Source organism: Taudactylus pleione, unplaced genomic scaffold (assembly GCF_031769625.1).
Source record: "Taudactylus pleione unplaced genomic scaffold, aTauple2 ptg000828l, whole genome shotgun sequence".
Taxonomy (NCBI): domain Eukaryota; kingdom Metazoa; phylum Chordata; class Amphibia; order Anura; family Myobatrachidae; genus Taudactylus; species Taudactylus pleione.
The window spans coordinates 4467036-4480683 of NW_028285230.1; the positions used below are offsets into that span (position 1 = coordinate 4467036).

At 44.9% G+C, this 13648-nt stretch overlaps 2 protein-coding genes across 2 annotated transcripts in view; one reads left to right on the top strand and one right to left on the bottom strand.

Moving 5' to 3' along the window:
* The window catches only part of LOC148474620 (uncharacterized), a 395468-nt gene that overhangs the window by 249095 nt on the left and 132725 nt on the right, over positions 1-13648 (bottom strand). The gene's annotated exons all lie outside the window — the stretch shown is intronic.
* On the top strand, positions 7984-9543 carry LOC148474622 (protein kinase C delta type-like). The gene has a single exon (XM_088458395.1). It carries the CDS (start codon positions 7984-7986, stop codon positions 9541-9543), a length of 1560 nt encoding a protein of 519 aa, XP_088314521.1.

Consider the following 13648-nt stretch of genomic DNA (forward strand, 5'->3'; position numbering starts at 1 on the left):
CCCACGATGCAGTGCCCACAGTAGTATCGCCCACAGTAGTGGTCCCCCCTTGAAGCAGTGCCCTCAGTAGTAGTATCCCCCCAGTAGTATCCCCCCAGTACTGGGCCCCGCCACCTGAAGCAGTGCCCACAGTAGTATCCCCCCCAGTAGTGCTCCCAGTAGTCCCCTTCTTTGTAATAGAGCGCGCCCCCCCCCCCGAAATACACACTAAAATTAAACAAAAGAAAAATACTTACCTGTATCCACGCTCCTGCTCCCGCCGCCGTCGGCACGTCCATCCTCCCGGGCCGGGCCGCTCTGCATTATGGGAGAGACGTCATGACATCATGACGTTTCTCCCATTACCACTGCAGGAGCCTGACGGAAGCCCGGCTCTTGTAATGGGCGCGCAGCAGTCAATGAGAGTCTATCTGACTCTCATTGGCTGCTGATTCACACACACATCGCTGCCAGTGCTGGCGGCGATGTGTGTGTTATGCACAGTCTGAGCCCGCCTGCCACCCTCCTCCTGGCGCTATTGGGCAAGCGCTCAGGGGGAGGGAAGGGGCTCAGCTGTGCAGCACAGGACCGGCGCTGGAAGCCTAGCGCCGGTCCTGTGCTCCTCACAGAATCACAAGTGAGATATTAGCTCCACCTGTAGATCTTTTAAAATGTGTCATTAATTAATGAATACACCTGAGCTCCTGATGGGTGATCTGCAAAATGTGAACTGTGTGGGGTCCTGAGGACCGAGTTTGAGAACCACTGATTTAACCAAATTGTCCGACAACTGTTTTTGTCCTTTTTTCTTGTGTTTGTGGGTTTTTTTGTGCTTGGGAGCAAATGGTCGATTGTCAATTGCTCCCATACATTAACAGATTTTCAATCCAACCAGCCAGACTGGACAGATAATATAGTGTGTACCTTGCTTTAGCAAAAAAGGTCACGCCAGAGAAGAAGGGATGGAGGGCCCAGCTGGTGTGCTGCATTCTATGTTTAGCAAACATATTACTGACCGAGCAGGCCATCACCAGGATGTATCCTCGGGTATAGCTTAAGCTGCATACACACGGTACAATCTGTACCACCAACGACTTGAAAGATATCTTTCAGTTAAGTCATGCTGAACAGGCAAAGTTGACGATATCGTGCAAGTTGGCCTGCATGTACGTACGACCATAGATATCGTTATCGTTCATGCGGGAACGCACATCGTTGGTCGTTCACTGCATACAAAGGAATGATATGAACGATATATTGTTAAACGACATTGTTATCGTTCATAGATATCGTACCGTACACGCACCTTAGACTGAAGTAAGTAAAAAGTAGGACATTCTCCTCTAAACTCTTCTGAAATTGAAAGTCTCAAATAAACAACCTTGCTACTTATCTAATATTTAAATCCAGCACCATTGCATTATACTTGGTGATATGTGCAGAGTCACTCACAGGACTCAATTGCTGCAAGGATTACAGCCTTATCAGAAGGTGGTTGCAAAAGTGTCTTTGTTCCATTGCTGGGTCATCCTGTAAGAGCTCAAAGAGTGGTCTGGCATCCCAAGGGGTATGCAGTCGGGATGCCGACAGTCGAAATGCCGACTGCCGGCTTCCCAACTGTGAATTCTCAACAAGGGACTAATGATAGGCATCGAAATCCTGACGCCTATCATTATCCCTACGCTGGGAGCCCGACGCCCGGCATACAGAATGAAGGAAAGCCGAGTGGCGGGCGCGTACAGCCGCACGGGGGGGGGGGGAGGGTTAGGTTTAGGGCTCCTGGGGGGCACTTAGGGTTAAGCACCCCCCAGGGAGAGGGTTAGGGTAGGGGAAGGGGGGGGGGGTTAGCATTAAGCACCCCCGGGGGGAGGTTAGGTTTAGGCAACCTCCCTGTTGTCTTCGGTTTAGGGTGCGGGAAGGGGGGGGTTAGGTGTAGGCACTTACAGAGGGGGCTAGGGTTAGGGGCTAGAGGGGAGGTTAGGGTTAGGCACCCCTAAAGGGGGGTTAAGGTTAGGGGGGGGTAGGGATATTTGCTTACCCACCGATCAGGATTTTCAGCGCTGCCGGTCTTCTGCTGTCGGGATTTGAACCGTCGGACATAAGTCCGGCAGTCATTCGTACTGATCTCTCACAAGGTGCTCTGGAAAAAGTAGCAGCATTTAAATCAACTATGGTTTCTCACATCATGGTCAGTTGTGGGGAACATACATGAAGAGTAAATTTACTAAACGGCAGCTTACAAAAGCTGCCACTTCTCGGCATGTATAAGCAGGCAAATATTAATCAAAGCAAAACACGCCATAAATTACTAGCTCTACCCCTTGCAGTAGTAATAAGTATCCCTACAGCAAAAAGACAGGTTCACAAATAGTCTTGTGTAAGGCAATAAGGCAGGATTTAAAGGTTCTGTTCAGAGAAGCGCAGCAATTCCAATCAATACTCATTTATCCCACATGAAGGTTCATAAATGTGTCATAGGACAATGGCTAATATGAGTGGTCAATCTTATTCTTATCGGAAACACAGAAAGTCCCTCACCATGAATTACTTACTGCACACAGCGTGATTCTCTCCAGCAACAAAATCTTTACCGGCTCCTGCAAGTGGATAATTGCATAACTAGGTCCAATGCTGCCGGCCTATCTATCCTCTAATGACCTTAAATATGTCATTTTTTCTGTGTCCTTTATCTATGGACTTGCCATAGCAACGCATGCTCTTTGCCACCCTTTGTGAACTGATTGGAAGTTTCGCACTGTAATCCATTTCACAAAAAAAATAAAAAATTATATATATATATATATATATATATATATATATATATATATATATATATATTGATACCACGGCTAGTCCGAATTATAAATCTTTAGAATACTGGGAAAAAAAATGTGCAAAGAGATATAAGATATCCACCATAAAACTGCTACAGTAAGCCTATACCTCATTCCATAATTAGATATTATGGCTTAAATTTAAAATAATAAAAAAACAGTTTCCTGGTGTTTTTGGGTAAACAATAAATCGCAAATTTACTGCCGGTAAATTGGGACAATTGCAGGAATACGAAACGGGGGCATGCAACAGGGTCACATGGACATACATTACAGAGGCATGGCCAGGGTTAGACCACTCCCCATGGCATTGCCCTTTCTTAAGAGCACAAATTACATGCCACACACACCACACCCATTTACAGCTGCACTGCCAAAAAGACACTCATGGGTTACCTTCAAAAGGGAACTACCAATCTTCCTTATACACTAGTCACAATTATCTGCTATAGTGTGTATTTTACTTGACAATAAAGGCTGGGGATTCAGTTAGTGTTCAAACTAGACTGTTTCAGCAGGGTGTCATGCCCTGCCATTTTTGTAAAGGAAGAAATGGGCCCTGTCTTTTCCTAAGTGCCAACTTACTTCCTTATGATTTGCTCCCACCGAAGCACACAAGCCATCACTTTCCTGAGCAGGATGAAACGCATAGGATTTTGACAGCAGGTACCATTCTCAACTCACAGAACACCACATGTCTCCCTAAAGTAGCAACACAGCACAGAGTAAGCTAACAGCTTCCAAAAGTGCATCTAGCAACAGAAGCCCAACTATGCACTAGGGTTATCAATAGTGCACAGCACGCAACTAAGGTTTAAAGGCCACCACATAAACTAGACACCACTTTACAAATAACATCAATCTTCATAAGGGAACTGGGCTTAAACATGATTTTTTAAGAGGCTTCTCCAACCATTTATTTTGAAGTCTTTTCTGTGTGGGAGATGGAATGGGTGGGAAGGACCAATCACAATGTGACTTACAACTGGACCTACCATAACACACCTCTCAGCCACCATTTAAAGTTGATTTAGCATAACCAATTTGCCACTTTTCTATTACAGTACAGACAGAGTCCTAGAAAAATACACTAGACAAAAGTGATTGGACATGTGTTCTTGAAGGTATAAAATTAGAAGTATAGAGAAGTTCTCGATAACTCTGTGCTCCCTACATTGTGGCAGTTCTACAGAAACAACAAATGTTTTTGTCAGGACAACAATGCCACCTGTCATGTTTCCAGGGCGACGCTGGACTGGTATACAAAAAATTTGATAACCCAAAAGGACTGGCCACCTCAGAGTCCAGATCTTTACCTAATTGAGAACCTCTGGGGCGATTTGGAGCGGCCGGTGCGTTCTAGGCCAACTCTACCTTCCTCAGTGTCACAGTTGGTCACTGTTTATAAGGCAGAATGGCAACACATACCCCCTGCTGTTGTCCAGGAACTTGTGGACAGTTTGCCAAGAAGGATGTCTGCAGTAATCACTGCACGTGGTGGCCCTACAAAGTACTGACGTCAATAAAATCTCATTGAACTATTTGTGGTCAGTGTCCAATCACTTTTGTCTACATAGTGTACCATCACCAGGCCTCAGCTAAGGACAAAGGGCACTTTACTAAAATATTTTACCTAAATCTACCACCTACCTATCTTTAACTACAATTCTCTCGGCAATACGCATACCAGCCCCCTCCAAGCCATGACCTCTTTACTGCATTTACAAGAAGTTTACAAGGTGTCAGTGATTTCACCTATCCTTTACTAATACATCAGTTAAGTGAATCTACAGCTTTCCAGCCCTCTGGCTTTCAATGCTTTGTGCATCTCTGACTGCCAGACTGACACTATACAACTTACCAGATGTACAGTAAATGAATGAAGCAGCGCTGCTCAATACTGACAGGGCTCCCAACTGTATAACTATCTACTCATCTTAAATGCTTGAGGCTTCATCCAACTCCCGGTTACAAAATAGTCAGTGGAAACACAAAGCTAACCAATTAATGAGGTCTTTGATAATGTCAGATCCTCAATGCTTAGTGAATTATTAATTTTAAGTAAACATCCTAAAGCACAGGGCAGGACTTCATTTACCAGATTAGTCTGTATCAAAGTGAACTACATAGGTCTGGATCAGCTTTGTGAGAGTGGCAAATGCAGGATTTCTCGAGGGGGGTTTCCAAATGCTTAATTTTAGAGAGAGTGTGGCCAGTCCATGAAGACGGTATAATTAGCAGTTATTCACCTTTAATATGCGTCATACAAAGTGTATTGTGTGTTATTATTCCAGCGATCACAGTAAGCCATTAGATGCGGCAGTATGGCCATCCTGCCTGAGCAGAATGTTTTTATGTCAGATGTGGGCACAATTCCAGAGCATTGGAGCAAGTCAGAGAGTCTGGGGGAGCGACAGAAGAACCTAGCACTGCACTGGACATATATGTACATATTGGTCTCCTTATGCATTGGAAAGTGTATTATTATACATCATTAATAATTAACCCTATTGATGGTCTATAGCAGTGCACCCCTATCACTGCATGTTTTCCAGATCTCCTAGTTGGTGGTGCACATGTGCATTTATTACTGGCTGACACATGTTAAAAGATTCTCATGTGGTGCTAATTATTTCAATTTTGATACTGAGAAGAACATGTACTAGTACAATTCTATAATATTACTATTTCTATAGTGGTCATGGTGTGGGCTAAGGGGGGGTCCAGGCAATTGGACATGTGTTTGGCAATGTGTTTGCCTAAGTTACAACAGGTAAATTCTCCCTTCATTGAGAATGACCTTCATGTATATGAGTAGGAGGGGGTGCATGGTTCCAGAGAAATTTTTAGCAACTGTGCCAGACACAAACAGTATAGTCTGACTTGTGGTATACTCCTATGTGTATGTGGAGTGGTAGATTGCAATTGTCTGAAATTGATTGTTATCTAACATTAAACGTATGCTCACTTCACATTTTGGATGAGCTTGTACAACCTAACAACGATGGGAGAGATTCTGGGGGTCATTCAGACCCGGTCGTTAGCGCCGATGCGCTCGGACCGGGTCGATGGCCCCCCACAGAGCATGCGCACGACGGCGCCGTCGTGCGCATGCGTGAGACCCGCTACGACCGACAGCGCCGGTCGTAGCGGGTCTCGATCCAAAGGGGGCGAGCTGTCGATGTTTGACAGCTTGCCCCGTTTGGAAGGCGGGCCGGGGGGTTGGCAGCCCAAACTGGGGCATTCCCATGGGAACGCCTACCATTTGGGGGCGGCCGCACTGACATCACTAGTGATGTCAGTGGAGAGCTTCCGGCTCAGACAGAGCCGAAAGCTCTCCGGGGCTTACGACAAGGGAGACCCTACCCTAGGGTCTCGTCGTAAGCCCCGATGGTCGCGATAGTCTTGACCATCGCGACCATCACCTTAGGCGGTCGTAAGGCTGTGGGTGTTAACCCACAGCCTTACCACCGCAAAGGAGGACGTCTTGAAAATTCAAGACGTCCTCCCCTCATTCAGACTGACCACACGCTCTGTGCGACCGGCTCTGAATGAGGTCCTCTGTGTTGGGAGCAAATAATAAAAAAAAAAAAGCTAACATTTTACCTGGTCAGAACATTTTGCAATGCAAGGGGTGCAAATACATTTATTATTTTTGCAACCAGGGTAAATACTGGCAGCTTTTGAACGTAGCCCACAAGTTTGGCATAAAAAGACGGCATTCAGAATTCGATATTCCAAAATGTTGCCATGTTTATGTCAACATCTAATATGTTGACACCAGAATGTCGACATATATGTTTTTTCCTTATTTTGGCCTGACTGTAACTCTAAACCAGACCCTAAAAATAAACCAAAAAAAAAACCGGAATGTCGACATTCCTACATTTCAACCATGTCTATATTTTGAATGTCGACATATTGGTTGACAACCTAAAGTCTATGTCGACAGTCAGAATCTGTAGACACTGTAGTGTCGACATTCTGACCGGATACCATAGCACACAAATGCTGGACAGTTTTAATTTACACTGCAATTTAGGTTTCATTTTGGAAGCACCCCTCTCACATCTAAACCTCTCTGAACCATAGGCGTGCGCAGAAGCTGGCATAAGGGGTTCCGCTTCGGCACTTCCCTCTCCGCCGGGTCATGGACTTCCCAGATGAGTAGTATATGTCCCGGTAGGAGGGGGGATGGTGAAGTCAAATGGCAGATTAAGGTCCACATGTGCCTGGAGCTCAAATTTACAAAGGGCCTCCTATTGTGTGCTGCCTCAGGGGTTGTGACTAGCGATGTGGTGGCACCTTCCTTTAATCACCTTAATTGCACCCCCCACTCTGCTTATATCAACAATGTAATATGAAAGTCTACAAATAAAAGGAGATACCACTTGTTAAAGTGACAAAAAAAGAATAATGGCACTTAATGATCACATGAACCTGAAACTTCCCTACTAAAGAGCATGTGGGTCACTTAGTGATCACATGAATATGAAACCTCCCTACTAAAGGTCCCGTTGAAACTGTGACTGTGCAGACCAATCATGTAGCTTCCTATCTCTGTCTGGCAGACATCTTACGGTTATTGACATAAAAGTCTCACATATCGCCACAAAATGGCTGTTTACGATAAATTGGCCCCATATTGTTAAAGTGAATATGAAGCCTAGTAGGTTACTGGTCATTTTTTCTGTAATACATAGCAGGAAGCATCACAAAGATCAGTCTGTGATATTTCTGACTGAAACCTACTATCTAAAATTTAAATAAAAGGCTGTTTTAAATGCTTCTCTATTCTGCTAAATACTGTCAGCAATACAGTCTAATCTCCAAAATGTATTCTCTCTTATAAATTATTCATTTTAATGTCCTAATTCTTAATATGGGCACAAGTACACTTTAGATATATATTTTACTGTTTACAGTTTGGACAGGATGAAACTTACATATATATCAACTGTCATAATGTATGTGCTTTAGGACTAAGCTCAACAGCACACTGCAGTTGCTCATGACATCATAATTATTGATGACATCACAGAACTACTTGTACAGCAGTTGAGACCCTTGCAGCTCTGTTTTCAGAAACTCCAAACTGTGCAGTCACATCTTGTGCTATTGCAAGTTTGTTTTATTCTCTAAGAGCCCTATTGTTGTCTTCTGACATAACATGGGAACTATTAAGAGAAAAAAACCTCCAGACAAAGCAGGGAGACGGAAAAATCGAGGAAAACAGACCAAAAAATCAGAGAGACGCAGAGGAAAGGAGGCAGGCCAGGCAAAAGCAGCTAAGAGAGAGGAGAGAATAAACAACAGATTTGTAGCAGGTATACTGAGGGTCTGGGACAGGTTTGCTGGATTTCTAAAAAATAAAAGAGATCTGTTCATAAGAGCATGCAGCAGATGTCCCAGATTTTGGCGAGTGAGACACAGGAGAAACTTTAACGTTACTGAAGATCCAGGGGAGGGATGCAGCCATTGGGAAGGCCAGACAAACCTTTCAAAACAAGAGATGACCAAAAAGAAATCAGGCAAAGCAGCTATACAGAGACGCTGGGTCAGGTTTGCTGGATTTGTAAAAAAGAAGAAAAATCAATTCATAACAGCAATTAGCAGAGGCCAACCAGGCATCTCACCGGTTCAGCAAACTGCAGAAGAGAGCTGCACTATGCCCACCAGTCACCAAAGCACAGACACTGTACCTTTAACAGTGGAACAATTTACTTTTCACTCGCTACTTGGAAAGGGAGGTTATGGAAAAATGATGCTGGCAACAGATGCAATTCGTAGGGAAAGAGTAGCAGTGAAAATCTTAAAGAAGAGAGCATTGATTAAAATCTTAAAGAAGAAAGCAATAATAGAGCATGAGAACAGTTTGGTTGAGTGTCAGGTACTTGAGATGTCACATGAGAGCATTTTTATGATCCATGGTTATGCAGCCTTCCACACAGAGAGCTATCTATGCTGTGTAATGGAACTGGCTGGCGGAGGGGATCTGTTCGATTTTGTGAAGACCTCACCAGTGGACCTAACCACAATAAAATTTATAGCTGCTGAACTGGTTTGTGGACTGCAGTTCATGCATTCAAGAGGAATTATTCACAGAGACCTCAAATTGGAGAACATATTACTAATCACAGACTTTGGTCTGGCCCTATTGAATGCATATGGACAAACCAATGCCAAAATACTTGGTGGGACCAATGGCTATAATGCTCCAGAAATTATAACTTGCCAGCCATACAGTGCTGGTGTGGATTGGTTCGCATATGGTGTTATTTTATATCTACTCACTGTACGCAAGTACCCATTTAATGGAGAGTCAGCTTCTGTGGTAAACACAATGATCCTTACTCAAGAACCAACATATTCAGTACTTACTGATCCTGTAACAAAGGACATTATAACAAAGCTCATGTGTAAGGAACAGTCCCTCCGGCTTGGAGTAAATGGCAATGTGCGAAAACACCGCTTCTTCTCATCAATTAACTGGGCAGCAACAGAGACTGGAAAAACATCATCCCCAGTTATACTGCACAAGGACCATATGGATCTAGATGAAAAACAGCAAATTTCTTTGTCCCATAGTGAAGTGTTCAAAGAACCAATTACTATCACGAACCAAAGGCTTTTTGATAACATTCAATTTGTGTGCCCTAAATGGGGTGAAACTTATCACAACATGCCAATGGAAGCAGAAACTATGCCATCAAACAAAGACCTGGACTAACAAAAAGTAGAAAAATCTGCAGTCCTAAAAACATCTTGTTCCTGCGTTGTCTGCTCCCTATTCCAATCTCGGCTACGTCCCTGGAGATGCACTGTCTGTTGCCTGCCCCGACCTCGGCTAAGTCCCAGGAGATGCACTGTCTGCCGCCAGCCCTGACCTCTGCTACGTCCCTGGTGATGCACTGTCTGCCGACTGCTTGACCTCAGCTACATCCCTGGAGATGCACTGTCTGCCACTTGTTCGACCTCGGCTATGTCCCAGGAGACGCATTGTCTGCCACCTGCCCCGACCTCTGCTACGTCCCTGGAGATGAGCTGTCTGCCCCGACCTTGGCTACGTCACAGGAGATGCACTGTCTGCCGCCTGTTCGACCTCGGCTACATCCCAGGAGATGCACTGTCTGCCGCCTGCCCCGATCTTTGCTACGTCCCTGGAGATGCACTGTCTGCCGCCTGCCCCAACCTCAACTACGTCACAGGAGATGCACTGTCTGCCACCTGCCCCGACCTCAACTACGTCACAGGAGATGCACTGTCTGCCACCTGCCCGGACCTCAGCTACGTCCCTGGAGATGCACTGTCTGGTGCCTGCCCCGATTTCGGCTACGTCCCTGGAGATGCTCTGTCTGCCGCCTGCTTCGACCTCGGCTACATCCCAGGAGAAGCACTGTGTGCCGCCTGCTCCTACGTTGGCTACATCCCAGGAAATGCACTATTGATTCTTCTATATTGATCAATTAATAAAATAACATTTAAAAAATAAAGTTGTCTTGCTTAACAGGAACTGTGTAAGGAATAAGGGCAAGGCATAGTAGGGCTAAAAGAAGCTTTATCCCTAAAAGGTCAACAGAGAGGAGTTTAGAAATGGTGTACATTATATAATCTATTGGAAAACATAGACGGCCCGATTGAGACGGGCACGTAATGTTGATGCCACACACAAGCAGCCTATGCTTTAAGTTTGTGCATATAAATAAATTGGGTTCCCCCTCCTGAGGATTAACACAACCAGACCTGGCAACAGTAAACTACATGTACAGGTGCCTTTTTACTTTGACTGGTATGCGCAACCTGACCACAAATCTATAAAATACCATGCAAGGCATCTGGTCAAATAGGTCATGAAAATATGAATGGGTATGTATATATTTACAGTATATGCACTTTGCAGTAAAATCATCAATACATCATGCACATGGAATATCTGGGGCTGGACATCTGAGACAGGAGAACCTGAACTCACAGCTCAGTGATCCAGAGGCACAGGGGAGACTGGATTCCTGGCTGTGGACAGATTAAGGTCCACATGGGCCTGGAGCTGAAATTTGCAAAGGGCCTATTGTGTGCCGCCTCAGAGGGTGATGCGATGGGGCATGACCAGTGCTGTGGGGGTGAGGTCTGCACAGGGAGTGTGGTATGCATCACAGGCTGTGGCTAGCGCCTTCCTTTAATCACCTCCACCTCCACTCTGCTTATATCAACAGTGTGATGTGAAAGTCTACAAACAAAACAAGAAAAATGGCACTTACTGATCACATGACTTTGAACCCTCTCTACAAAAGAGCATGTGGGTCAATTAGTGATGTCATGAATGTGACATCTCTCTATATAAAAAGGACCTAATCTTAATACTAGTTCTACCAAGAAGATATTCGATCTATACCCCATAGTGAGAACATAAAAAAAATAAGCGACTCAGCGAAGCTTATACCTGTATGCATACTGTATACAGTATATGTACACATACATTATGTATGAAAAAGCAGAGAGAGGCGGTACACCAGGGACTGGCACAATGAAGAAATAATATGTGGTGACAAGTTCTACATTGTGCCAGTCCCTGTAAGTATTTATGGTTTGGTTTTGGAAGGCACTAGGGCATCATATACTGAATTGACCGAATTACTTAACTGTTCAGCGGCAGCAGTATGAGGAGACAGTCTCCTGTGGGCCTATTTTCAATGGGGGGCCTGGAGCCATTGTTAATCTGGCCCTGGTGAAGTCCATGACCCAGCATAGAGGGAAGTGTCGAAACAGCACCCCCTGGGCCCGGCTTCTGCATACGCTCTAAACATGTTAAATCTGCCTCACCTGTGGTGTAACATGGTTTTGCCAAGGTGCTTGTTTTTCTTTTTGCTTTGCAGACAAATTACTATATTTCAGGCAAACCATAACATAAGCATCATGACAAATGGGCAATTTAAAACACAGCTGTTATCTGAAGAGTAAACTGTTGCATTCTGTGATGATTCCACCTCTAGCATAATATTAATGGAGAACACGCTTCCCATTAACTGTAATGTTATACAAAGAAGGTATCATCGCTAGACATTTCTGGTTTAAAAAACGTCAGTGTTCTACATCACCTGACACTGCCATAATACACTCACCCCTAATGACAAGCTCCTGGCAATAATGTTATCATGGAAGGGTGCACTTATCCACAAGAGCATCACTGGCAGCCTATGCAAAGCTCCACTGTGTGTGCCGACTTCAGCAGCAACACAATGCACAAAAGTCAAAAGGGTGCAGTCATGGTCAAGAGGTTTGGTTGTTGACAAACACCACAATGGGGAAGAAATGTGATCTAAGTGACTTTGGCCGTGGATTGATTGGATTTAATGCCATATGGCTGGGTTTGAGTATCTCAGAAACTGCGGATTTCCTGGGATTTTCACTCACAACAGTCTCTGGAGTGTACAGGGAATGATACACAACACAAAAAAACATCCAGTCAGTTCAGTGGGCAAAATGCTTTTTAATGACTGATGTCAGAGGAAAATGGCCAGACTGATTCAAGCTGCCAGAATGGGGATAATAACTCAAACACCCATAAATTATCACCGTTCTATACAGAACAGCCTCTCTGAAAGCCTGTCAGCCTATAAGAGGAAACTGAGGCTGTAGTGGTCACAGGCTCACTAACAAGGGGCACTTAAAGATTGACAAACACATTATCTGTTCTGACACTCTGATTTCTGTAACTTGCAGATGGTAGGGTCACTATTAGGCATAAAACAACTTGTATCATTCCTGCCTTATGTCAATGGTTCAGGCTGCTGGTGGTGTAATGGTGTGTGGTGTGTTAAAGGTTTTCTTAACGCACATAAGGTGCCTTACTACTAAATAAGCCTTGTTTAAATGTGCTTCCCTTTATGGCCACATACTGGCCATCTTCTAATGTCTACTTTCAGCATTATAACATGCCATGGGTATTCAATCGGGAAACCGGCTGACGTAAGCCCGAGGGTTAAATGACAGGCGTCTAAATCTAGACGACTGTAATTTTTCCGACGCCGGGAGACCGGCGCACGGCATCCCGATCGAAGTGATGCCAGGCGCCGCTGCGGATAGCCGCGGGGGGGAGGGTTAGGTTTAGGCTAGGGGAAGGGGGGGTTAGGGTTAGGCACCCCCGGGGGGAGGTTAGGGTTAGGCACCCCCTCGGGGGACTTAAGTTTAGTCAGCGGGGAAGGGGGGGGTTAGGTTTCGGCACTTAGAGGGGGGGGGAGGTTAGGGTTAGGCACCCCTAAGGAGGGTTAGGGGGGTTAGTTTGTACTTACCTAGGGGCGATCAGGATTTCCTTTCCAGCGCTGTCGGGCTGCCGCTGCCGGGATCTCTGCATCTGTCGGACTGAAGCTGCCGGGAATCGAACTGCCGGCCATGCATCAGCCGGTATTTCATAATTATTCCCGTGCCATGTGACAAAGGACATATCATCGCAAATTGGTTTCATGAACACAACAATGAGCACACTATACTCCGATGTAACATATTAGCATGGACCAGCATCACCGCAGAGTGTTCCCAGCAGCCCTTCCAATCCTTGCCATGATAAATTCAGGCTTTTCGTGGGTCAAAGAGAGGTGGTGGTGGGGGGGTCTTATCCAATACTAAAGAGATATACCTAATACAGTGGACCCTGAGTTTATTTTATATAGCTATGGAGATTTGCGATATGCACCCATCAGCCATAATATTAAAAACACGGAAAGGTGAAGTGAGTAACATTGATCATCTCGTTACAATCACACATCATTCATTAGGCAGCAAGTGAACAGTTTAGTTCTTGAAGTTGATGTCTTGGTAGCAGAAATAATGGGTAAATG